Source organism: Acipenser ruthenus, chromosome 7 (genome assembly GCF_902713425.1).
Source record: "Acipenser ruthenus chromosome 7, fAciRut3.2 maternal haplotype, whole genome shotgun sequence".
NCBI lineage: Eukaryota > Metazoa > Chordata > Actinopteri > Acipenseriformes > Acipenseridae > Acipenser > Acipenser ruthenus.
Window position 1 is genome coordinate 8,614,017 of NC_081195.1, and position 27,771 is coordinate 8,641,787.

General features: G+C 42.1%; 1 protein-coding gene across 2 annotated transcripts in view; it reads right to left on the reverse strand.

Moving 5' to 3' along the window:
* Positions 1 to 6,059: 6,059 nt before the first annotated feature.
* Positions 6,060 to 27,771, reverse strand: part of LOC117415425 (LIM domain-binding protein 3-like) — a 28,083-nt gene continuing 6,371 nt past the window's right edge. The window contains exons 3-10 of one of the 2 annotated variants that reach the window (XM_034025754.3): positions 25,126 to 25,277; positions 21,160 to 21,235; positions 16,832 to 16,854; positions 15,237 to 15,440; positions 13,124 to 13,153; positions 10,902 to 11,074; positions 10,381 to 10,417; positions 6,060 to 9,597 (exon numbers count right to left, since the gene is read on the reverse strand). In XM_034025754.3, coding sequence (XP_033881645.1) covers positions 9,507 to 9,597; positions 10,381 to 10,417; positions 10,902 to 11,074; positions 13,124 to 13,153; positions 15,237 to 15,440; positions 16,832 to 16,854; positions 21,160 to 21,235; positions 25,126 to 25,277 — 786 coding nt within the window. In that variant the 3' untranslated portion in view covers positions 6,060 to 9,506. The remainder of the gene's footprint in view (positions 9,598 to 10,380; positions 10,418 to 10,901; positions 11,075 to 13,123; positions 13,154 to 15,236; positions 15,441 to 16,831; positions 16,855 to 21,159; positions 21,236 to 25,125; positions 25,278 to 27,771) is intronic. The other variant, XM_034025755.3, reaches the window with a different exon arrangement.

Here is a 27,771-nt window from a genome sequence, read left to right on the forward strand (position 1 = left end):
TTGCAGGGGATGGAAATAAGACTCCTACTGCAGTTTCATCCATTCCGGGTTTTAATATCTGTTTTATTAGCCACAGTGTGTTGGTAACAAGTTCAGGTGTGTCTTATTAAACTCACAGTAAAACCAGGAATGGATCAAACTGCTGACCAATGGGATTCTTATTCCATCCCTGTTGTTGGGAGTTGGGTGTATTTAGCAGTGGACCTGGGTGACAGTGATATCAGAGGTGATCAGGAAAGCTGGGACGGATATTCCCTGTGGGGCATGAGGGCAATGACCAGCTGGATCAGAGGAACAAAAACATTTTCCTATTCAAAGCCCTGGAGGTGTGCTCAACTGATTCTAATTCGGTGTCATTCTGAGTGTGGGATCTGCACTCTCAGGGAACAAGTGGAGATGCTGCTAATCGGCTTCAATGGGGACCTGACTCAGAATCAGTGGTGTGAAGATCTGTTTCTATCAATTGAAATGGAACACTGGAGGAATGCAGAAACCTGAAAGGAGGGTTTTTTTTAAAAAGACTAGCAATTGTTTTTCAAAGTGACAGATCAGGTTTGGAAAATTGCCAGCATGAAGACTAAAATACTGGTCTTTATAAAAGAATGTATTCTTATTTTCAATTTCTGTTTTTGTTAATAAAATGGAGTTTGATATTTATTAAACTGTTCTTTCCTGTTGTTAACGAAACCATCAGCAGTTCAGAACAGTTTCGGGAATATCAACTTCATATAATTCATAAAAACAGACTTTAATACAAGTCCATTATTCTCAGAAGATTTTCAAAGTGTGGAAACCCCCGGAGCATTTAGTAACTGGGCACACCGATAACCTGCGACATTGATAAAATAAACAAATAATTAATAGTACATAATAAATGAATGAACAAATACAAAAAACAAACCCTTTCTGCAAGAAAACAAAATATACCAAGAACCAACGAAAAAAAAAAGAACTGCGTGTATGCTTAAAACACAGCAATACGCCAATCACAACAGCAAATTAAGCTCCATGCAGGGCTAACAGTAGGGAAAAGCAAAAAATTAAAACAAGTAACTAAATAAAAAATTAGTCAGGTTCAAGCTTTCGATCTCCCAGTAGGATACCGTCAGTTAGTTCTGACATCCCGGGGTGATGGGTGGGCAGGGGAGAGATGGGGGTAAAGTATTTTCAGGAACCAGAGTGTATACAAGATTCAGGGAGGGGTGGGGGGCAGGCACCTAGCAGCAACAGGACTTGTGAATTTAGCTGACTAACAACCTTGTGAGAACTCCAGACTGGTTTGCAATGGTATTGATCATTTTTAGGGTTACTGCTTTTACTGATGACAACATTGGCCAGTAAATAACAGTAGTAGCACAAACATAAAACATCAGCTGGAAATCTCATAAGGAATTGTACCCGCGATCACTTGTGTGTGTGTGCGGTTAGGTTCTCGCGTGTTTTGCGTGTCGGAGTTGTGTGCGTCTGTCGGCAGGGGAGGTGGGAGGAAGCACAGACAGAAAGGGAGCCTCGCACAGAGAGAGGACAGAGAGAGTACCAGCAATAGAGACTGGACAAAAACAGAGAGAGGAGACTGAGCAATGCAGCAAGAAACACAGGCAGGCAGACAGACAGGACCTCGCTATTCTTTACAATGCTAACCAATGCTTCACCGTGCTTTCACTATGCTTTATTACACTTCGCTATACTTTTATTATGGTAAACTAAACTGGGAAGAAATGAAATATTTGGAAACTGTAGGTGCCACAAAGCATCCCTTTAACTGCTTTTAAAAGACATATACATAGAAGAAGCCCTATCTCTCTTCCTCAGCCACGGCACATGGGAAAGTTGGGAGGGAAGAGGGAAGTCAAGGCCCACGGCAAGGCTGGGCTGAGACCTACAGAACAGCGGCCTCTACTGGCCGCAGTCTACTTGGAACGTTGAACAACATAGGGAATCTGCCCTCTCCCCAGCCAGCAGGCAATGCACTTAGTGCAGCCCTGCATGCAGACACCTGAAACCACACACAGGCTTGCAATATCCAATTATATTGCAAACACCTTCAGAGCTAAATGGGTGAGAAGCCAGGGTTTAAAACACGTCACATGTCCTTTCCTCTCTCTCTCTCTCATTAGCCCAACGACTTTCTTTGCAAGTCCTTATCTTATTCTTTCTGCACATCGCTGCATATTTCCCAGACACTTTGAAATCTGGTGAAGCCCTTTTATCATTAGCGGTGTAGATTCACGCTTCCTGTCCAGTGGGTATTAGGGGCCCAGCTCACACCGGGGATTCTAATACCTGCTGCACAGGGGGGTGGAGCTACAGTGCGGTGTTGTGAGCAGCAGAGACAAAAACAAGGGACTTGTGCTAATGAGAGGGAGGTCAATGTTTGATTGTTTTTTTAAATCCTTGGTTAGCGCCCATTTAAGAGGGAATTTCCTGCACACTCTTATTACTGCCAGCAATGTGGATTAAGGGGATAGGTGTGCAGGGGGTGAGGGAGTCAACCGAACCACGTGCAGCGACAGGAGAGTCAGGGGGGAACTATTAGTTTAGGGAAGAAATAAAGCAAGCCAGGGGACTGCTCGAGCTACCAACACTACACTAGCAGCAGTCACAGTAAGAGGATGTGAGTGCGAGAGATAACCTCAAACACCTACTGAGCTACCTAGCTGTTATTATTAGTCATTTATATATATATATATATATATATATATATATATATATATATATATATATATATATAGTATTTTACTGCTAGTTCTAGGTACCAGAGTTTACAGTTTTCTGTCTAACTCCCCACCCCCCCACCGTTGTTTGTCTGAGGGGTGGAGAACAGCTAAATGATCTCTTCATATCCTGATTTGCTAATCACAGCATGGTCAGCACACACTGAAACATGCCAAAACAGAGAGAGACAGACAGAGAGAGAGACAAATAGGACAGGACAGCATTGGACAGATGGAGTCACCGTGGTGTTTTGGACACACAAACAGACAGCCCGATTCCCGCTAACTAGCTAACGCCCCCTCTGCATTAATCTGACTACAAAACCCACTGCCGACAGGAATACAAGCAAAAAAACGAAGGAATCTTGAAAAGCAGTAACGCGTACCACGGGTGGAGGTGTACCGAGCTGAGCATTGCCTTCACCATTTCCACCCTTTACCCCAATCACTGCATAGCTGAAGTGGTGATTTTTTAAAGCCTGTTAATGCCTCTGATTTGTGTGCAGCTGCCTGCCACATGTACTCAAAAGAGCTCAGCAGCTCGGACGTGAGAACTTTAACTTTAACTGGGCAGAGAATGAAAATGGACCAAAGTAAAGAAAGCAAGCTGTAGGTAGAGTAGTTTATACTCCTTCTGAAGCTGTACTGTGACCTTACTAGGCTAGATTCTCTAAACTATGATCTCCAAATCGTCATCAGCATTATTTCTCAATAAAGCAAAAATGCCCTATAAAAAGATGCAAAACCTGGAAAAAACAAAAAAACTGCAATATTTAACAGAGGGGCTTGTAAGCAGTCTCAAGTCGTTTCCTATTTCTTTTAGAATTGCGCTAATGACGGTATGGAGTAAATAGTTTTTGAGAATCTAGCCCAATGTGTTTAAAACCTACAGTGCAGAATGTGCTAGAATACATCGCTTTCCAAAGCATTCTAGGCTTGCAGCTAAAACCATAATGTCTATGTCTCTAGAAATGTGCCAGTTCCTTTATTGGGAGTGAAAAATGCAAAGAAGATGAATTGGAGTTTTCAATGTATTTCTAATATTTACAAACGCCTGGAATGAGGTGTATGGAACCCGTTTTTAATAAAAAAGAAAGGGGCGATTCTGTGAGTTTTTCTGGGCGCCATTTTGGATCCACCGCGACACCCTGCACACAACGGCACAGAACAGTTCGCTCCAAAATGGCACCTAAAAAACTCTTGTTTGCATAAACCTTGCATGGAATGAGGAGTGGCCTGCATGAAGAGGAGGCATGGAGGGAGAGATGGAGGGAGGGAGAGAGGTGGAGGAAAAAGAATCAGCCACTTGAATGCACAAGCACACACGCACACCCACTCTCTATACCCAGCATGCAGTGCAGACAGCAGCCCCCCTCCACATCTGGGGATCGAGGGGTCAAAGAGCAGAGAAAAGGAAGGAGGTTAGCTTTACTATCCAATTCAATACAAAAAGATTAATCAAGGAGCCCACAGCAGCCCTAAGGAGTTTCCCTATGTCACAACCAGACAAGCAGAATTACCTGGTAGGTCTTTAGCCACAGCTTCAGCCTCTTCTCTTACTAATCACGGACTCGATTTCTTTCTTTCTTTTTTTTTGGAGCTATTTTTTCAGCAATAGAAAGGTGTCTTCATATAAACTCCACACAGTAGCACAGCCTCTTGTGTTGTTCTTCACCAGCGTGTCGCTTCCCTCTCTGAACCTCCTCTAAGTTTCCCGAAGCCTCAAGCCTGTTCTAAAGCATTAACTATACCCTGTTTGGGGTCTTACAGGGCCCTCCTGTTTTGATGAATTAAATACCTCTAGACTACAGTAGATTCTCAAAGCTGTTTACTCCAAATCATCATTAGCAAAACATTTTCGTAAGGATAAAAACACCAGTTACAATTATACAATATTTGTATTTTTTTTTTTTTAAAGCTGAAAACTTTTGACCAGCCCCAGCATAAATTGTCTGAGTTTGTTTATTTCTGATTTGATGGCTGTATTGGGTGTGTTTTACCTTTCTTAGAAAGTTGTGACGATTTGGAGTATAGAGAATTTCACGTCAGTCTATAGAATAGTGTGATGCTTAGCTAACACTTATAAATAATCAGTAACGCATTTAGGAATATGCTGTGTGACTAAGGCATGTATAAGAAAGCTTTACTAGAGTAACGTGTCAGAAATGGAAAATGCTATTGTAATAAATTGCTCTCCCTTGTTTAGTAATCCTCAAAGCCATTAATAACACATCTATAGATGTTTTATAAATGGCTGCATTCCACACTCTAGTTTGTGCTTTATTGTAGTTTTCTGTATTATAAAGTATACTAGTGTGCTGAGCTCTGCTAAAGCATTCCATTAATAATAATAATAATAATAATAATAATAATAATAATAATTTTAATTTATGATTATTATTAAGTTCACAGAATGAATGTAAAACCTGGTCTGGGCCAGACTGCTCTGCAATGGGAGTCTTATTTTACACCCCTTTAATAATACAAATGGCAGTACCAGTTACAGTAGTGTTGCCTAATAATAAAAAGCGTTATTGCAGTAACAGTACAGTGCAAGGTGGGCTCATGAGGGCGGAGGCTACTGTACTAGTTATGAACATCACAGATAATTATCAGTGGGGTGAATACATTGTGACGGTTTTGATTTGGATAATAAGTTTTGCAACCAATTTATTTTGAATCATCTTCATGGTTCTGCGTTTTGTTGTTTAAATATGAATGTTTAGTATTTGCCTCTGTTACCAGGGGCAGCAGCTGTAAACTAGCTTTTTCTAGCAGTTCAGTGTCCCCTTTTAATCTGAGAAGTGTCTCTGAGTGTGCAGACCAGCTGCGATTTGAACATCAGGACTCAAAACCACCTTGAACGATTCAATACGTCACAGAGAAGATACGGAAGGGACAGACTCAATCAATGAAGATACAGCACTGCTCTATTCAAAGGCACTATTCTATGGAGCTATTTAATGGCGCTATTCAATCAAACTGCCAGGAGGACACATCCCCGAGTGTCCATCTGCATTAGCAAAAGAGTCAAGAACTTGTGATGATATTCTATTAGTTCTTAATTAAAACCACATCTACAGAGTCTCTGAAAACTCTGAGTGAATGTCGCAATGGAACTCTGGCTCCTTAACAAAACATTCCTTAAAACACTGCTTGAAGTTTTATGAATAGCAATATTAAATGTAATCAGCTTCACCAGAGGTGATTTCAACAAAGAGGAGGAAATGTTAGAGAAAGTCTGCTTGAGCAGTGCCACAGAAGAGGCATATAACCCCCCCCCCCCCCCCCCCTCCCTCCCCCTCCTGGTCCCCATTCTTAACTACCGCCACAACAGCCACAGAGTTTTTTGTTGTTTTAAGAATATCCTTTATTTCAGAAGAACAGTTCCACTATTTACAGGGTGATTTCGATGCTACAGCAGAAAAGTCAAATAGAGATCGCATGCAAACCTCTCAACATACCCGCCTATCCACAAGGGGTATGGTGCCTCGCAAGCTCGCTGGGGGGCCCCCAAACAAGATTGGGTGCTGGGGTCTGAAGCTTTGCAACAAAGTAGTGAATGTGGCCTGGTGCACAAGGCTCATGTAATTGTCAACAGATATTAAGTTATAACAAGGTTTTATTTGCAATTCATTGTATAAAGCTGCATATTTTTTTTTGGTAGGGACAGTCCAATCAGCTAACCCAAGACTCCCTCTCAATAGGAGGAGAGCTGAGAGGCAAGCAAGATCCCAAACAGGTAGCTGGCTTTGTACTGAAAACACAATCATTGAAATGTATTTTTATAGTTTGATGCGAGTCTAAAACCTTCCTTGATTTTTTCTTATTCCCTCAATTTAACCCCCCCCCCCCCCCCCCCATATAACAGTGCTTGAATAGTGGAGAGTATTGGCCAGGCAAACGAGTCACAAACCTTTGGGAGAGCAACCGACAACCAACCCACCGCCAATACAAACCTGCCTGTGCATCACCGTGTGCTGGGTCATTTTGGTGAGGAATTCAAATGTAAATCCTTAAGAGTAAAATGTATCCGTCTTAACGGCGTTTGGAGTATGAGTACAAGTATCAGCACACTGCTAGTGACAATGTACCCCACTTCCAGCTTCCAGGCAAAGGGGGCTTACAGCCCTTTACACAAGTCTGTACCAACCACCTATATCAGAATTGCCCATAACCCACGAGCACAAAACTGACCAGTGTCAATATTACGTGCTACACAGTGCTGTACAGTCAGATCAAACCAGCACCCTCACTGCTGTCTTGAAAACGGAGGTTTTGAGGGGTTTTAATTCATTAATTTCCCACACATCCAGAGTTTAAGCACGGACTATAACAGAGTGCCCGCCCATATGAAAAGTAACTGAAGTTTAACTGCAGAGGAAACTGGAAAAAAGTGTAGTCAGACTGCGGATCAACTGGACTGTAAAACACAATATAATAGAATTACACTGATCTTAAAAGTACAGCTGTTACAGGGCAGCTAGGCTGCAGTCTAGCCATGCCGTTTCTACCAATTGAAGTTTTCCAGCAGTTAAAGTGCAGCTGTTTATAGTCCCCATACAGGTGCTTTACATCAGAAAATAATTCTACTTCCACAAACCTGCACTGCCCTTCACCTATTCATTCAACGCCTTTTCATTCAGCACAATCTTTCATTTATGAAGAAAAACATCCTCTGCAACCTACGATCTGATCACAGTATTACCAAAACCTGCAGCTCTGCTTGAGTGTGTGATAGTTTGTACAGAATTTGATTATTCTTTAAAAGTATTTCACATTTCCTTTTCACATCCTTGTTAACAGAAAAGGAAAGATCAAATCCACAATAAAAGTGTCACTTCACACAGTGAGTAGGAGAGCCTACCTATACCTGCCAGGAGCAGCACACAAGCAGAAACAATGAGAAAAACTTCATCTCAGCAATGATCACAGAAGAGTGAAAACGGACCGGAAACGATTAGCTTCTAAAACGTTAGCTGGTATGCCTTTAAAAAGCGTCTACACCTTTAAGTGAAATATCTGGAATACGGTTTATGCCTTGCTACAGCAGTAAGATAAAAACTAGTTTAAGGAACTTAAAATGAATTATAAAGAAGTTAAATCAGGTGTGCCATCTGTCTGATTTAAAGGCTGAGCCCAGTTCTATCCTTTGATCTTTTTAGCTTTAGTCTCTTCTGGCTAAAACACCCTTGGCATCACAAATAAACTGTATTTGTGTTTTTCTTATTGTTTTTGTTAAATTAAATTGTTTTCTGCCTTAACAATAATCTCAAAACAGCAGCATGTTTTATCAGCTTCATTCAAGTGATTGATTAGTTTGTAATAAATCCTGTCTTTCATAATACTTTGGGTAAAACATATCTCACACACACACACTCACACTGCCACATTTAGCAGTAAATTAAAAGTAAAGGTACTTTGATGTACATTTGAGTTCCTTTCAAGGTGTACTTCCCAAAATTTTAAAAGAAACATTCCTGCCTCTTATTAGCTGCATCAGCGTGTCCGATCATGGTGGAGCTGAAGCAGTGTTGGAAGTCTCTGAACCAGGGAGGTGGCGTGCTGCTCACAGCGAGTACAAGAGTCTGCCTCCCTCTGCTCTGTGTGTCCTCCGCAGCACAGACAGACAGACAGACAGACAGACAGACAGAGGGAGGCTCTTCGACATGCGCACACTGGACCTAGAGACTTCATCGAATAAACACTGGGCTGCATGACCCAGGAAAGAATCTTCAGCAGTAAAGTGTGTTTTAAAATGCTAGCAAGTACACGCCCAACACAATCCTGCTCCTCCAATTAAAATGCTGGAAACCACACTCAGCATTATTATTATTTTATTTCTTAGCAGACACCCTTATCCAGGGTGACTTACAATTGTTATCACATTATTTTTACATACAATTACCAATTTATACAGTTGGGTTTTTACTAGAGTCCCCCACCTGGGATTGAACCCACGACCCTCCGGCCAAGAGTCCAGAGCCCTAACCACTACTCCACACTGCTGCCCACTGAAAAGAGGTGATAAGCAAAGTTTTAAAATCCATTGTTTTTTCACATGAAAACTGCTGCTGCTTCCTGGATCCTAATCACTTCCTGTGATGTATTCAAACTCACTCCAATGGTCCAGTTTCAACCGCACCCTGTGATCTAAAGCACAGGAACCAGCAGTTTATTTTTTCATTTTTTAACCTGTAGCTTTGTACTAGGTTGTTAAAATTTATAATATCCCTAAATCAAAGCAAAGAACATTAACAGATTTTAAACACAAGAAATGTGGGACCAGTGGTAAGTGTTGTTCATGCAAGTAAGCAAATGGATTTTAAAGCTCTGCTTAGCGCCCCTTCGAGTATGAATGGACAAGGTAAAATAAGATCAAGTGAATGGCACAGTCTAAAAAGGTGGTGGTGGGGAGGGGGTTACATTCTAATACACAATCTTACGCAACAAGGGAAAGCCTGCCAAAATCTATCCATTTATTTTAAATATTCAAACTGGGAAGAAAAAATAAAAACATCAGAAGCTCTATATCTTTTTATACAATGGCAATTCCTAATAATGCAAAAAAACCAAAATAAATACAGCTTAAACAATAAAAGGAGCTGAGCGCTACTACGCTACAACGCAGAGGGATATACAGCACAGAGAACAGACTGACGACAAGCACTCGCAAAACTGATTAGCTCTTCTACCACCCACACCATGGGGGCTAAACACTCCTCTAGTTCAGAACTACTCTCCTCCTCCTCCCTCGCCCCCTTTCCTCCTTTTCAAATCTCAAATATAACCCTAAACGTTAAGGATTTGCGCAGACAGGCCATTGTGCCAGTTTTTCAATTTAGCAAAACGTGGGCCTTTTACTTCCGTTTCAAACTTTTCCCTGTGGCGTGAAGAGAGAGAAAAAAAGAAAGAGATAGAAAGAGAGAGGGAGAGAAAGAAGGGGAAAGAAATATGGGTTAGAGTCTGTGGCCTCCACTCCCCTGCCTGATCATTTTTGGGATACAGAAAGGATTTGGATGTTTTCGTGTTTTATTCAGCCGACCCACCTACCCAACACAGGGCTGCGCTTACAGTGTGTGTGTGTATGTGTGGGGTGGGGTTCGAGGGTCATATGTGTCCCAGAAATAAAATTATATATATTTTTTTTTGCAATGAGGTGCACAAAATTGGGTTTAAATTCTACTGATGGGTTGGATCTGGTCATCCACATGGTCAGTTTTCTTGTGATACTTGAGCAGTCTGAAATGTATTTAAAAAAAGAAACCGCTTGAACAAACGCTCAATTGCTTGTGTATCTTAAGGGGTTAAAGCAGGCGTTCGATATTTCATCACTGTGCGTTTCAAGGCCCATCATGGTAGAGGCTCTTGACATGTAGACAACAACCACGAAAACATCCAAACACCTCAGCTAGCCCCTCACTCCAATTCTACGGCACTCCTAAATCACATTGTCAGGTTGAGGTTTAGAACAGAAAGAATCTGAACCGGAAGTCTCTTAGCTCTCGGGATGGCAAATCGCAGCCATGTCTACTGAGATCTCCCGAGAGCTACAGGCCGGAGTTTCAGTAATGTGTCTGTCAGGTCTCGAGGTATCGATAGACTGCTGAATTGGTATAGTAAAGGAAAAGGCCAGGATAGAGAGCTGCTGCTGCTAGCTGCCTACCTTGATTTCCTCAGAGCATCCACATCTGGGTCTTGCACTGAAAGAGAGAGGCATGGAAAGACATGATTAGCAATTCAATGCATTACAATGTATATTTAATTATACATTTTTATATATACAGTACAAATATTCACTTTCTGTGTTGCTATGCTAGCATCATTTCTGTTTAAGTTGAGTGTATTACAATAAGAATTTTCTGTGACATTCTATAATGAAAAAATAGTGCAATGCAATGACCATATTTGGGGAGTTTTTCCCACAAGGGAAGGACTGAACAGATAAACCGAACTGCTGCCAGGGTGATGTGAAACTGCAAAGAATATAAAAGGGGGGGAAGCTAAAAGATGTCGACCCAACAGAGGAGGCCGGGATGAAGAACTGACTTCTACGGTCGCCTGGTGACAGACTGTGAGTGAACGGTCTGCTCTGTGACTTGCATTAATAAAAGTGGATCAACTTGTTTGAGCCTCTATGTCTGGACTCACTCAGGATCTAAACACAGCTGAGAGCGGTATACTCACTGTACTCGGTTCCTGTGATGTGGGCCAGGATGCGGAAGGATTTGGACTGTAGGTTGGCAGCGCGGCGAGACCATTCCTCCATCTCCTGGTTCTCCCCCTTACCCTGGTTCTGGATCACAGCCTGGTAGACTGGGGAGGCACTGTCTATGAGAGGGTCTTTAACTGGGAGCATACTGCAACCACAGAGAGAGCAGCATGTGTGAATGGGAGCTGGGCAGGGGGCAGGGGGGTCCTCTCCATCTCACCTCTCCACCTGTCCTCCTTTACCCTCCTCCCCACATCCTTCTCCACCCCTCTCTCTCTCTCATCCCCATCCCCATCCCCATCCTTCTCCCTTTTACATCTGTACCCTTTCTCTCCTGTCGCCACAGACCACTCCACCCCCCCTCTTAATTACCCCTCTCCGTTTCCCCCTCTCCTCTCTCTCCCTTTCCCACTCCACTCTCTCCCCCTCTGGTCTCTCCCTCTGAGCAGCAGGTTGTGTTGTGCTGTGAATCAACAAGACTCTTTTATCCACACTGCTTTGATGCCTGTAGTTTTGGGAGATAAAGGATTCTTCAAGCTCAGTGAAAAAATGTTCAAATAATAAAAAAACACCTAAGCAAAACTATCTCAGACAATGTCTAAACATTTTTATTGTAAGGATTAAGGGAATTATAAATCCAATATAAGAAACCTTCTCATTGTAAGCATTCAAAACAGTTTTTCACTGGCAAGCTGGTATCTCAAATGTTCAAATAAAAAAGTAAAATGACAAGACATGATATATCCTTTACACAGTCACAGCTATGTAATTAATTCCTCGTCCCTGCACAGCTGGCCATATTTTCAAAGCTTTTACTCCAGTCTTTAATTAACTCCTATCTTTTGAAAGCTAATTTTACAAAACCAGAACATTTTTTCTCCTTTCAAATAGTTCATTAAAAGACTGGAGAAAACACTTTGAAAATATGGCCCAACGTGTCTTAAACAGGAGGTGAAAAGAACTCAGAACATTCTCAGGAAAGTCGATCTCGTCAGGTTTAAATGCAACACAACCACTTAGACAGCATTTCAAACTCTGCAATCGTCTTCCCATGGGATAAGCCTGTGTTTACTCTCAATAGGAATGAAACCTGTATCTGTGTTATTTTGTTTTTTCTTGGTTCCTGGTATATTAAGTGTAAGCAATCAGGGCTGGAGAATCACACATTTGGTCACTTTTCTTGTTCTCTTTAATTAATCCTGCTATGGTTGCGTCCCGTCCAGGCATTTTGATGCTGGGCACAACGTGACACACGGGAGACACACAATTGCTGTTTTATTCATCGCCATTTCCATTGCAAAGATCTTTAAGGGAATGTCAGTTTTCTGCACCCCTCCAACAAGCATCCCTGTCTCTCAATCCCTGATGTGATAACATCACGTGTTTGTGACCTCACATCCTGTACTAATTCATCCACAGTTGGGATTCTGGGAAATGTAGTTCCAACTGAACTGTACACATTTTATTTTTCCTAAAACATGTAGATAACACTAATATAGCTAATCATTCCAATCTACACCCCCTGGAAGAGAAATCTTGTAGTTAGCAGGGAAACAAAAATAAATGCTACACCGGGGTGGGGTGTGGTGGGGAAAGAATTGGAAAAAGCAAAGTGAAATGCTATGCAACCTGCTGGGAGTGCATGAAAGGAGTACACTGACACAAACATAGAAGGAGGTTGATTAGTAACAAAGTGTTTTAGAAGTTCGAACTTATAAAGCATTATTGCATTGTCGAAAGGGACAAAAATATATAGTAATTTGTGAAGAAAAACCCCTGAAAATTGTAGAACGAGAGGGCACAAACGGGAACCGTACTTAATACTGAACAAGCCAGTTACAAATGAATGGAATGGTTTACCAGGTGAGATCTAATACAACAATTAGAGTCTGCTTAATAGGGCAAATGGTGTGCTAGCCAAGCACAAGCTTTGATGGGACAAGCCCCTCTTTTTTCAATGACATCATCGCTGCATTGGTTGCAACACGGACTACCTCGTATCAGCAGTAGCGCTGTAGCGAAGCTACTGCAAAATACACAAACAAACAAACAAACAACCTGACATACACAGGGTTTTCTTCACAGGTCACACAAACTCATTGCAGATGAGAATGAGGCTGTTAGAAGGAGAAGGGGTTTGTACACACGCACGCAAGCAAGCACAGGAACGAAACAAGACACAGATTAGCCTACTTACGCCAGGGGAGAGCCAGCCGCACCAGCGTCACTGTGAATCACATGATCAATCACCGGGCAAGGGGGGCGGGTCATGGTTTCCACAGAAATGGGAGGTGGTAATTGGTGGGGGGGGGGGGGGGTAGGTTGTGGGGGGCGGAAAGGGGTATGATTGGTGGAAGAAATGGGATAGTGGTTGCGAAGGGAAGAGAAAAAAATACACATGAGATTTGTAGAAACGCAGCAGAGGAAAAACAGTCTGCAATGGAGTGGACAGAGTGAATGATTGATGGATTGGCTTATTGATTGAGTGATTGATTGAGTGATTGAATGGATGGCATGCCAGACACAGGGTTTTATTTAGTACCTCATCATACCCTTTGCTGATAGAAGGATGTACTTGCAAAGCATTATCTTGTATGCTAGTGAGGAAGATGTGGCTTGGTGTGTGTCATTTGCATTACACAGATTTCTTATCTATAGTGTTTGCAGTTGCTCTTGTAACCTATCCAGGGTTATAACATAAATATCATTCTTTTATACCCTTCATACATGTTAAACCTCTGCACAGCCTGCTGCCCCCGGGGCTGCAAATAAAATCCATTTCTACTTTCGAAGCCCATCTGCTTACAGTAAGTATATCATTTTATTTCGCTCTATATGAATATAGTTATAATAGTCATCTTATCAAGTAGAATGCATGAGGACATGCCGATTACCTGGAACTCGCGAAAGAGCTAAACGCTGCATTTCATCCATGCTTTAAACCATGCAGGCCTATACATTCTGGGTCAAGTGTATTCTGGGACCAGTTTCAAAGAACCAGTATAGCACGTACATGTACGCAGTATTTAATGTGGGATCTGTTTAAAAGCTCATGAGAGCTGTGTCTCTTGGAGATGCTCTATTGTTGTTTGTGCTCACATCATTAGCCATGCTTGCTAACTATTACAGCACAAATATTTCCCAAAAGATTTTCTGAAGCATATCAGCATTTCGCAAGGTTTCAGGGCACAGTGCTTTACCTAGGGGCTTCAGGGCACAGTGCTTTACCTAAGGGCTTCAGGGCACAGTGCTTTACCTAAGGGCTTCAGGGCACAGTGCTTTACCTAGGGGCTTCAGGGCACTGTGCTTTACCTAAGGGCTTCAGGGCACAGTGCTTTACCTAAGGGCTTCAGGGCACAGTGCTTTACCTAGGGGCTTCAGGGCGGTGGTATCCAGATCCATTAAAAACAGACCATGTTGTTTCATTCCAGCCCCCAAAAGATCACAAGAATCACGAGACAGTGAAAGCCGCCACAGAATAAAACAAAACAAAGACACCTCTGCTGACCACAGCATCCATTTGAATTCTTCTTTATCGTGACATTTTCATTGCTATGGCTTGCAAATTCAAACCCAGAAAAAATTTACCAACATTGTTATTTTTGACAGCCCTGACTCGCCACCACTGCAAACAAACCGACTCTAAATCCTTACAGAAAACAAGCACATGCAAAACAAACAGCAAGGTGTTGTCCTGATCCAAAAGCAACACATTTTAAACTAATAATCTCCAAAGGGAGAAAGACAAGAGTACAACCAAGTCAATACCCAGCTTTAAAGTCTCTCGAAGGAGGCATGGAGAATGGATTGTAAAGCCTTGGTTAGCACTTCTTTAAGGCTCTTCCTGTGTGCCCTGTGCAAACACAGCATAGCAGAGCATGCAGGTTCAGGGTTAGAACAATTACATCCACTACTGTGATATTAGCCATAATTTACATCTCATTAAATCTGCAGCATTTCTGACAGACAGGCAGTCATGAAAGGGATCAGTCACACGAGAGAACTGCAGTCGGAGAATCCTATGGCATGATTCAGCATCAAAACTGAGATAAAACCATAAGAAACGTAGAGCCAAGTAAACTAATGGTTTGGGATAGTACCTTCTTCAGAGTACACCAGAATAGGCAATCACTGAAGAAGGCACCAGCTGAAACATTTGACCCCAATTGGCACTAATCCTGGACCACCTGATGTTACTTTAGGTAAAGGTAGTCCAAAGATGATGCCAAGACCTGGCAGTTTCATACAGCTTGAAGTGTAAAATATGCTGCTCATGGTCCAGCCCTCATTGAGGGGATGGTCATCCTCACCTGGATATGTCACTGCCCCTCGCCTGGGTCTGACCGGCTATGGCGTCCATGATAGCGTCCTGTGAGTACATGCTGATGGGGGTGTTGTACTGGGCGTGGATGATGGTGGCCTTGCCCCCCGGGCCCTTCACCTCAATGGGCTTGTGTGTGGACAGGGCGGAGTCCTTCAGCACATTGGGGTTGAAGCTGGGCACATACTCGGTGCTGGAGTGGAGCGGAGTGTCCGAGCGAGGGAGTGAGAACGTGGGGGGGGGGGGGGGGTGAAGAATTGTGAGGGCAAAGAAAGGGAGTGGAAAAGAAAATAAGGAGACGGGAGAAAAGAGAGGTAAAAAAAGGAAAAAAGGTGGTAAGAAGCAGAGGGGAAGTGATGTTAATTGTGGCACCATTTTTAGGTGCGATTCAAACACACACTAGCCAGAATACAGTAATTAAAGAGACGATGACAAGTAGCAGTGTGAACTGTTTTTCTTCTTTTCTGTTATTTTTCTTTGAATTTCTTGTTTGTTTGCAATGCTTTTTAAAGTTTGTGCCTGCTTTGTGGAAAGAGGAAGTGACTTGCAGGATATAACAGCGCGCTCATCCTGTTTCCACATAGAAGGTGCACACCTTAAAACGCAAATGCAGGAAATAAAACAAATACACAATGAATAAACAAATAAAATGTATCTGTAAAAAAAATGAAGTCTCAAAATACCACAGTAACACAACACCAACATATTATTTTATATGCAATCTGTCTTAAAGAATTCTCAATCTCGCCTCGTTTAGAGAAAAAAAAAAAAAAAAAAACCCCATTACAACATGCCAACTTCTCAAGCTCAAACAACTAAAGAACACACTCCTGGTAAGAGAATTGCATGCATGTCCAGTTACAACAGCGCCACCAAATGGACTGGAGGAATACATGCTGCAGGCTAGCTTCTCAAAGTCATATTTTACTCAAAATCATGGGCAGCAGATTTATTTTTATTTTTTAGGGAGGGGGGTGGGGGCGTTGTTTGTTTTCAGGATAAACACAATTAAGATATCAAACCAGAAATATCCAGCTCAGAGATTTAAATTTAGGGTGCTTGTGCAGCAAGTAGTTTTGATTTGTTTTTTGATGGTGTTTTATCCTTTTCACAGAAAAATAATGCAAATACCGATTTGGAGTAAAAATCTTTAAGAATGTATTCTCCCATACAGGAGTAATTCATCAGAGACTTGTAGCCCTCTACTCAACTCTAGTTGAGTACACAGTACCTACTAATGAAGACTAAAGCAAAACTACATGCACTGAAGGGCTCTACAACATACTGAAGTTCTGTGGGATGGCTGTAAATCAGAGTGTGACTGAACTGCAGGTTAGACACACTAGTCTAAACTTACAAACTGATTGCTATACTAGAAAATCATGCTGCAGATGGTGCAATAAAACTGCAGTTTAACTCCGCTGTTCCACTGATTGTACCGACATACTGCACGGTAGTCCAGCTAAACTGCAGCCATGCACCTCTGCAACGTCACTGTTCACTTTTGCTGCATTTTCTCAGCAGTTTACCATGCCCCATTACATCACCACCCACTGCACACAGCACGCAGGAACTCATACTAACTTGGCAACAGTGTTGGCAATGATCTGGAGAGGGAAGAGACAGTGAGAAAGAGAGAGAGAAAAAGAGAGAGAGAGAGAGAAGGACAGAGAGAGAGAGAGAGAGAGAGAGAGAGAGAGAGAGAGAGAGAGAGAGAGACAGAGAGAACGGCAGCATTATAAATAAGCTCTAAAACAGCCTGATATTGAGGTCCATATTCTTGGTAAAGGACAAGAAAGGTAGAAACACTAATAGGACCTTCTGGGAAACGAGATGCTTGTCCCTATGGACTCTCAGGAGAGAACTGAAGGAATCAGAAAGAAGGAAAGAAAGAAAGGAAGAAAGAGCAACAGGGCTCTCAACAGGACAGCTGGTTATCCCGGTTAGAAGCTCATTGGAATTCACTTATCTGGGTAATGCATGAATTGGGATAGAGAGAGTACAATCAAACCTGTCTGCAGCTCCTAAAATATGTACCACAATGTGTACCTTTTTGCTACCTAGACACATTTACATACAAATAAAAAGCCCTAGCTGGCTGCTGTCCATTACCTTTGAGTGTAGAGAACTCATGACTGTGCAGAACATTATTTGATGAGACCATTTCCAAAGCGAAAGGAAAGACGACAATGACTGTTACGTTAGTTTTATTTTTTTGCAACTTCTTTTATAGAAGTCTAACAAGGAGTGTACCGTATCATATTTAAAACAAGTACTCATCACATACAATGCATATTGATCTGTGATTTAACATGCTCACCATATGCTTTACTACACACTGACAACACGCTTACCACAGTACAGCAGAGTCAACGTCTCTAAGAACAGCGTTTCTGCAATCTACCCTATAAAAGTTTACTACGGCATTTTTGCAGTCATTTTGCAGTTTTACCATGTTTTTCCCATGGTTATACTTTGCATTTACCATAATGTACCATGGTTTGCCATTGCATTTTGCTGTGCTTTTACTATGGGAAACTTTTATAAGGGTAATTACAAAGCAGTAAAGAAGCTTAACTGCAGTCTAACTGCCTACAGCTTGCTGTGCCAGTTTATTCCCTAAGGGGCCTGCCTGCAGCTCCCGGCTGAGACAGGGAGAGATAAATTGGGAAGGCTTGTCCCCTCAGCAGCCCTCACATTCCATAGCCTTTTAAAGGGAGGGAGGAACAGGTGGTCTCTGTGCTGGGGCAGGGAGAGTGTAACCTTATCACACTGCACAACGAAGACCAGACAACATAATCCTGCCAGCCCACCGCCAACACGCAGATGAAATCATTCTGCTGTCTCGCTCTCTTGCTTGTTTTAAGGTGGTTTCAATATTTCATATTTAAATGTCATTTTAAAACTCTAGTGAGTTCTGCTATCCAAGGGTACTGAAGTGATGACCAGCAAAGACAAAACTGCAGATCCCTGACTGCGACATACTTTTACATTAGCCAGGGTTTAATAACATGAACCCCTAGCTAACATTACATTTGTAGCTTGAAAAATCATCCATTTGAGAAATATAAGGTTGGAGAATGTCAGCAGGTACTGCAGCAAAGCAAACCATGCTTTTCTATCGAGTACGGCGCGCAGTGAAGTATAGTAGTCGGTTTCTGGTGTTATATAATACATAAGAAAAGGTTACCTCTATGGTATGTAAATATTATTTTGTATAACATTGGCGTACAACCTGTTTGTTTGGCTCTAAAACAAACTTTTAATCAAGACCGGTATGAACAAAAGATCGACCGACTGAATGAGTGAACGTTCTGAGTTTCTTGCACCACCCTGGTTAGAAGGGAGTGCCTCTCGTGCTGCATGCAAACACGCAGAGTGCCCGTGATTCACGCGTGACGAGTGTTATTAGCGTGTTCCGCTACGTACCGCCACGGAACTCCAGAGACCCTTCCTTTGAAGTGCGTCTCTGTCATCTCCCTAATGGTCTCCGCGGAGTAAAGCCCGATGGGGTTGTTATACTGCCCCCTCTGGCCGGAGGCTGGTTTGCAGGCAGGACTTCCGGGAGCCGACCACGACAGTCTCTTAGAGGGAGACGGGGTTCCGTCCTTAGTGAAAGTCACGCTACGCGATTGGCCAGTCTCTTGCTTGCTGTAGATGAGGGAATGTGTCTCGTTGGGAGCCCCTAGCTGCCCAGAGGTGGTATTGCAGGCTGAGGGGCTGCCATTGATTTGGAGGATCTTCATCGGGGGGTTGGGTGGGGGGGTAGAAGCAAGACAAGACAAGATGAGCAAATTCAAAAGAAACTGAGTGCCATTCAAAGATCCAAACATGGAGAGCCTAAGAAGGTTTTATAGCATACATTAACTGCAGCTGGTTTCACAGACACAAACTATCTTGGACTGATATCTGTAATTGTTAAATCTGCAGTGAACGGATTTCTGTTATTTTGTTTGACTTTTTTTGGTGATGTGTTGTAATTTATTGTACGTATTGCATTATGCTGTTACATCAGTATTGTTTTTTTTATGATGAATGCTAATTATATGCTGCAGTCTGAGCCTTCTTGGGTCACCATTGTAAATGAGAACTTGTTCTCAACTGACGAATTCTATTTGGGTATAAAAACATCAATGAATCAGGCCCATTATATCTAATCATAATCTGTGAAGTGATCCCAGCGTTTGAATATCTCTGCTATTTCAAACTCAGAATTGTCTGCTATACCCTTCTAAAAGAGTTAACACAGTGTTTTTGCACTTTCGCCTTGCTTTTCCCTTGGTTATACTCTGCATTTACCATGATTTTAATATGCTTTAGCATACCTCTCTGTACTAGCTTACTGATGCTGTACCATGCTTTCCCCGTGGGTAGCAGAGTTCTGTCCACACAGCAGACATTTAATCTAAACAGCTCCTGTCCCCCCTCGGCTGTCTTTTCTCAAGGAATAATGACATTCCCCAGAGGCTGCATTAAAGCAATAGACGTTTACTCTCAATCTCTTCTTTTTTGTTTCCACTAGGTGGGGCTGACGGACTATCCTTAGCTTATCTTAAAACATTTTGACTACAAACAATGAAAGAAAGAAAATATTCTAGTGGAAACGTTTGTCATTTATTTATTTATTTGTTTTTTGTTGCATTTCCTAATTCAGCAGTATTGAGTGTTTAATAGTTATGGATGGCAGATCTCTGTATTGAATTAGATGAGCTCTATACTAGACTGTATTGAATTAGCTGGCTCTCAGATCCCAAGTACAGTACTGACGTCTCTATACTAGACTGTATTGAATTAGCTGGCTCTCAGATCCCAAGTACAGTACTGACTTCTCTATACTAGACTGTATTGAATTAGCTGGCTCTCAGATCCCCAGTACAGTACTGACTTCTCTATACTAGACTGTATTGAATTAGCTGGCTCTCAGATCCCCAGTACAGTGCTGACTTCTCTATACTAGACTGTATTGAATTAGCTGGCTCTCAGATCCCCAGTACAGTACTGACTTCTCTATACTAGACTGTATTGAATTAGCTGGCTCTCAGATCCCCAGTACAGTGCTGACTTCTCTATACTAGACTGTATTGAATTAGCTGGCTCTCAGATCCCCAGTACAGTGCTGACTTCTCTATACTAGACTGTATTGAATTAGCTGGCTCTCAGATCCCCAGTACAGTACTGACTTCTCTATACTAGACTGTATTGAATTAGCTGGCTCTCAGATCCCCAGTACAGTGATGACTTCTCTATACTAGACTGTATTGAATTAGCTGGCTCTCAGATCCCCAGTACAGTACTGACTTCTCTATACTAGACTGTATTGAATTAGCTGGCTCTCAGATCCCCAGTACAGCACTGAGTTCTCTATACTAGACTGTATTGAATTAGCTGGCTCTCAGATCCCCAGTACAGTACTGAGTTCTCTATACTTGACTGTATTGAATTAGCTGGCTCTCAGATCCCCAGTACAGCACTGAGTTCTCTATACTAGACTGTATTGAATTAGCTGGCTCTCAGATCCCCAGTACAGTACTGAGTTCTCTATACTAGACTGTATTGAATTAGCTGGCTCTCAGATCCCCAGTACAGTACTGAGTTCTCTATACTAGATTGTATTGAATTAGCTGGCTTTCAGATCCCCAGTACAGCACTGAGTTCTCTATACTAGACTGTATTGAATTAGCTGGCTCTCAGATCCCCAGTACAGTACTGACTTCTCTATACTAGACTGTATTGAATTAGCTGGCTCTCAGATCCCCAGTACAGTACTGAGTTCTCTATACTTGACTGTTTTGAATTAGATGGCTTAGTTTCCAGTGTTTCATTTACTTGCTGTAATCACTCATTATCTTCAGTGCAGTATTTTGTTGGTCTCGCTCGATGCCTGTGTGAACTGGGAGAAAGCTGCTCCTTACCTTCTGGTGTGGGATGACTGACATGGGGGAGTCCATTCGGGGGGTAGCTGTGGGCACTGGGGCAGGGCGCTTCGACCTGAGAAAAAAAAAAAAAAAAACTTTGTAAACCTAAAGTTGTGTCAGATATCATTTAAACATTTAAAATGAAAAGACATGCAACATACCATGTGTTTCTTTGCACACTTGAGACCTGTGTAGCTAAAGGAAGTGCAAAATCTATGGAATGATGTTGTTAACTACTACTTTAAAATCAGGTAGAAAAGGTAGACACATGTGAAAATATCCAGGTACTGTATCTATCCCGTTGATATCATTAGAAAACACACATTCCATACTGTACCATAAACCTCAAGATCTGTTTTAAGTCTGCTTTTGAATCCTCTTTTGGAAACTACCAAACCTAATTTTAACCAGCACTGGTCTAGACGTTTAATGACGCAAAGATGACAATTCTGTCCGGACTGGCTGTTAAGAGTTAAAAATGTTTACACGGTATGAGACAGGTTGTGGGAACTTTTAAAACAGACAAGTACGCCAGGAACCCAGCGGGTTCTGCACTTTTACTAGTGAGCCCTCAGTGTCTGTTTAAAGATTTCCATCTGCACCGCATTGACAGAACTGCAGCAGACAACAATGTCAACAGCAGCCGTCATTATTAATCTTCTGCCCTGATTGATATTTCGTTTCATGGAAGAGTTCTCTGAGTCAGAGGCTTTGTAAAGATCTACCAGCCACACATGTGATTATTTATTTAAAGTGTCCCACAGTACTAAGCACAGCAAAGTGTAAAGAAGCACAGTAAAAGTGTGGTAAAGCATAGGTAAGCATTGTAAAGAACAGCAGGGTACAGTCAAATGTATGAATAAACATGGCAAACCAGGGTAAAGTATGGTAAAGGTGTAGTACAGCCATGGGAAAACTGACCCGTTATATTATACTATGCAAATATTTATTTAACTCTTTACACTCAGCCCGTTGATTTCAGGGCGCCGGTGCCCCGGTGGTTACGCGCATATTACTCAGGCACGCACGACAGGTACTGCGGTTCAGACACCGAGCATGCGCACATGACGCATGGCGCGTGTGTCGCCGTGTCGTAAATGCCGAATCGATCTCGTAAAGTCGAAGCAGGGTAATAATGCAGAAGAGTCGTAAGCGCCGTGCGTCGTAAGTCGAAGCGTCGTGTAATCGAAGATACTCCATGAACTGTTGTTCCATGAATGAAGACGGCCACATAATAATAATTAAAAAAAAAAAATTGTGAAAAAAAATCAGTTTAGAAAAAGGGTAAAAAGATGCAGTAAAATTGGAGCCTTTTGAATGTGTTTTTTGCATTGTGTGAAGACCATAGAGGACAATTATGACTGCACAAGGAATAATGGGAGACCAAGGTGTGTGTGAAAAAGCAATGTTGTGCAAACAAAACAACTGCTGTGAAGGTATTGTTCGTGTTCACTGATGTGGAAGAGGCTCAAAGCCAAAGCCATAATAAATCTCAGAAAGCGCTTCAATGTCATGTTATCGACGGGAACACAGCTCCAAACATGCCTCTCCCACACAGCATTGGGTTCCACGGGTCTTACAAAGGGAGAAATATTTGACATTGATTTATCTGTAAGCTGTAGTGAAAGAATGGGCCAGGTTTGCTAACCTTTAATTTCAGAAGAAATATTTCATTGCAGAAAAAGCCTTTTATTGCAGCAGGGAGGGGACCAGATCTTGCTTGCTAAGAGCTTCAATGACCAACTCTACAGACATTCATTACAAAAGCAAAAAAGCAGGGTCCTTGTGCAAAAAGTGGACCCTTATGTAGTGAATCTGTCTGTCACACAAGGTGATCATGATGAATAAACAAAGTCATACAGACCTTTCGGATTGCATTTGGACGTAATCTGATAAAACACAACTTCATATTTATTTATTTGTTTGTTTGTTTAAATTAGGTGTGCCAAATTATTTAAACCCCAGTTGCTGATCTTAAACAAGCACTGCATATATTTACAGCACATACTCAGTGGAGATTTAATTGCAATGAATCTGCACAGCAGATCTGCAGATGAGCCAGCGAGAATATTGGCACACCCAGCAGGGCTTATTATTAAATTGTGTCTCCGGAGATCAGTCAATATAAGAGAAATTAAAATCACCATGCTTCACATCTACAAACGCAGTAACTGGCATTTTGAAATATCAATTTATTTGACTTATGCATTAGACATTTTAAATGCAACAAAATCAATTGCAGCGGCACCCATTACTCAAACTTTTTATCTGTGAGTGTGCGCAGTGCGTGGCTGCGTGACAGTGCAGACCAGCAGAAACAAGGAAATGCTTTACAGATCTTTGAAAGTTAGACACAGTTTCCTCCGATGCCGACTCGGACAGGCTGTCTAGCTGCAGGGTTCCTGTCTTATCTCAACACATGTCGCATTAAACAGTCCGCACTGGTAGCTGAAACAGATTCCTTCAGGTTCCTACTGGGCTTTCTGAACAAGAGGAGACGATTTCCATTTCAAAGAAACTCGAACCCAAACTCTCTCTCTCTCTCTCTCTCTCTCTCTCTCTCTCTCTCTCTCTCTCTCTCTCTCTCTCTCTCTCTCTCTCTCTCTCTCTCAGCGAGCATTGCCTTGGTTGCAATACAGCGAGGCTTGGACATCTTTCAAGGTCTGTATGGTTTAGCCTGTACTAAATGAAGAAATAATTACTTGAAAACAACTAATACAATTACCGCGAAGTAGAGAAATGAACACAAAAAATAAATAAGAATTCCTAATGTAAAGAAAATAAATAATAAATCACTAAAGTAAGTAATGTGAATACTTAACAGAAAATGACAATTATGTCAATTAAGTAATTTCTGCCAGTATTACGTTTTTAGTGGGTCTGTGTGTGTGTATTACAGAGACAGGTCCCCAGGTCCCCATTAGGCACTGTGTAAGAGTTTGTCACTCGCCCCCGCCCCCCTCCCCCCTTGTCTGTCATCTTCTCCTCTCCCCCAGTCTCTCCTGTCACAAGGATAATGGAGCAGAATAAATATGAGACAATAAGTGCTTTACCTTTTCAATACAAAATGCAGAAGAGTCTCTGACATGGAAAAGCATACTTGGTCTCTCCCCTAGTCTCCCCATCTCTCTCGGACTCTCCCTTTGCCTCCCCCTATCTCTCCCTTGGTCTCCCCCCTCCAAATTTCTCTCTCCCTTCATCCCCGTCTCCCCCCTTCCTGTGTCAATGCTAAACCCGTCCCTCCTTCTGGGATCTGAGTGTTTTGGTGCAGGAACGTCAAGCCTGTGAGGAATGACAGCCGTGTCCTCTGTGAAATCCCAACAAGCGACAGATATCCCGTAGAGACTGCAGCCCTACAAGTGTGGGACATGCTGCCCTGGCTTTTCTGTTTGGTATTCACTTACATTAGGCATGGCAGTCCAAGATGAGTGTGAAACCAGATGATAAACACCCCAAACTTTATTTAATTAAGTTAGTGCTGCTTTCTTGAACTCTTTCCATGTCTAGCTTACAAGACAGGCTACACTTGATGAGACACCAGGTTCACAATTTTATGAGCCAGCATTCCTGTAAATTGACACCGAATCCACCTGTGGCAGATTAATTTATGCCTCTGTCAATCAGATCTGTATCATGCAAGATGGGCTCGCAGGCCCCCAACTCCACAAAGTCCCTCACCCACAGAGCTATCTGACGAGAGGGTAACATATATATATATATATATATATATATATATATATATATATATATAGACCCCAATATTGTTGTATCAGGTGGCTTGGATCAGAAATGATGTCAAATTAAAATGAATGATGGATTCCTTTCCTTGCCAGCGAGCTGAAGCATTCATTTCAAAGGGGCTCGCTCCCCTTTTACCTTTAACTCAAAAGCTATATGATGCAGAAAGGCTCATCTCACTGGAGTCCTTTTTAGTGTTTTCAGCATTCAGTTTATATTATTTACTTCTGCATGGTGAGGGCCAGGTTGTAGCTGGCACACTTGATCTTGTTCTGGGCATCCAGGTGGGTCATGCCCTCTGTGCTGACCCCGTCGATCCCCGTGATGATGTCACCCTGGACCAGGTTGGCTGTGGCCGCCTTGCTGCCGGGGGTGATCTGCAGAGGAGAGAAGTGGGGGAGTGTCATGAACAGGCGGCACGGATCAAACCAGCAGGTCAGGAGATCAAGGCAAACACTCTACCAATACTGAGCAGAACACAGTTTTAATGAACACAGAAATTACACCAGTCATTGACAGTGGGCTAAGTGAGACGATCGCCCCATACACAGATATTGTTGGGTGATCAGAGACCCCCACATATGTAAAACCTATAAGGGCAGAAAAAGGGGGAAGAGGGAAGGACATTGGTGAGAGAGCTGATGGCAAGGTTAATAATGGAGGGGTTTCAATGCCAAACATGGTGCCAGGTTTGTCAAGATCCAAAGAGCAATCTGCACCACAAAGTGGCACAAATCGGGAGTCCTACAGTATGTTTACAAATACCTGTATTGGCATGAGTGTACAATAGCCTCAGGAACACTATAAAGTGTGCCGCTTTACACTCTTACACTTAGTAAGCGTGCAGAATCTGCAACAGAAGCAAACAGCAGGATCGAGGAATCAGCTCACTCATGCAATGAAAACTTCAAACTAGCAGAGAAAAACTGCAATACAGGGAGTAATTAGAAAATGCTATCAAGAGCATTGTATTCCAACTATCTGAAAATCCCAAATTTATATATATATATATGCATGGACCAATACACGATAATATTCCCTATTCACAAAACTTTAAAAGACTGTTTTAAGGGATGTTTTGTGAACTTAAATTATCATGAGTAGGGTCCAATGTTGGAATTTAAACCTCTTAACTGATTGACTTCCCATTAAAATGTGCAGATTCCCTCACACAAGGAATATATAAAGCCACCAGATATCCTCTACGCTATATAGTGCGTTATATTTCCCTCAACTCACAAAAGGGGTGCTCAAAAATTTCAGGCGGCTCAGAGATTGAAAACGATTCACATTCCCAGAAATACCAACATAATAAAAAAAAACGCTCCTTGGCATATTTTTGGAATTCTGGAAGTTGAGAACTACCCTGAGATAGATGGAATTTCAGATCATCTTTCGGGGAGGGGGAGAGGGAACCTTATAGCCACCTCGTTAAGTGTTAAAAATAAAATGTGTTGTGTCACCCCGCACCCCCTGTATCTGATCCCTGCTCCCCCCACTCCCCTCGCCCTTCTCCCTGCTCCCTGTCCGAACTCACACCTGCTCTCTTTAGTCAAACCCCAGCCTCTTCCACGATCCTTTCACCTTTTAGCACAGGCTGTAAATCCATTTGGTTTAATTTAGAAACCCTTTCCTTAGGGTAGCCCAACTATGACGCCATTGCAAGCTTGTTCAGTTTAATCACCTGCTTTAAATAGAGGATGCATCATGGTTCGAAATAGGCAATGCGAAGATAACCTTACATACAGTGTTGCCGGTAACATTTCAACCCGCTGTACTCAACAAACTGCATATGCTGTTTATTAAATTTGATTTACAATAAGTTATGTAGCACAGTTGAAGCTGTCCTTTCATGTTAGAAGACTTTGCTGTCCCCCGCACTTTGTGCTTACATTAAGATAGAAAGGGACACCAACCAATTCTCCATTCTACAGCCAGTTCAAAACAGACGCGTACTGTGTTTGAGTCAAGCGTTGCAGCTTAAACCAGTTTTAAATTATGTTCGGCCGCTATGAGGGCAGGTTGGAAAAGAAGTAAGAGGGAGGTGGGGATTTATTTGAGGTGGTGAATCACAGTGGCTCTAAACTCTACCTGCCAATCTGTTCCAGTCCAGGACTTTGTTGCAATCAGGTCCTGAATTACCTAACTGATGCTTAGCTTGCTTAATTAACTAATAAAGGACCTGGTTGGGGAAAATATCTGGACTGGAATGGAAGGGACTGAAAGGGGCAGAGTTGGGGTCCACTGTGTTTGCGTGTGCATGTGTGTGTATTAGCAGGGAATGTGTGTTGCATTAAGCTTCACTGGCACTAAACACTACAGGCCCTAGTAATAAAGCTTTAACTTGAGTTAAATTAAATACATTTTGATCTTCATGAACATGACCTAAGCTTCTGTAATGAAAGTCAAGAAAATTTAAAAGAAACCAATAACAGTCTTAAAGCTTTGTGAATGCTTTTCCCGAGGTTATACTGTGTATTTATCACAGTTTACCCTAGTTTGCCGTGTTTATTAATCTGCTTTACCATACCTCCCTATCCTTCACAATGCTTCAAGTAAATGTAACATTTTTAACAGTTAGGTGCTTGTAATTGTATTGGTTTGCAATTATTACTATTATGTCGGCTGGCTCTGGCTGCAACCGAAAGAACATCCATAACTGAAAAAAACACCAACATCAGCCTATGACCCACAACTCCCCTGCAGCCTGTAAACTTCCCCCATACCACTGCTATAGGTGTGGTCTGAAAGGGTTACAAATGACAGCAACAGCAAAAAGGCTTGCCAATAAATATGGGAGATTTCAGTTCCATAATGTTGCCCTGTTATATTTTGTACATTGTAAATGTTGTTGTTTTTTTGCATACAAAA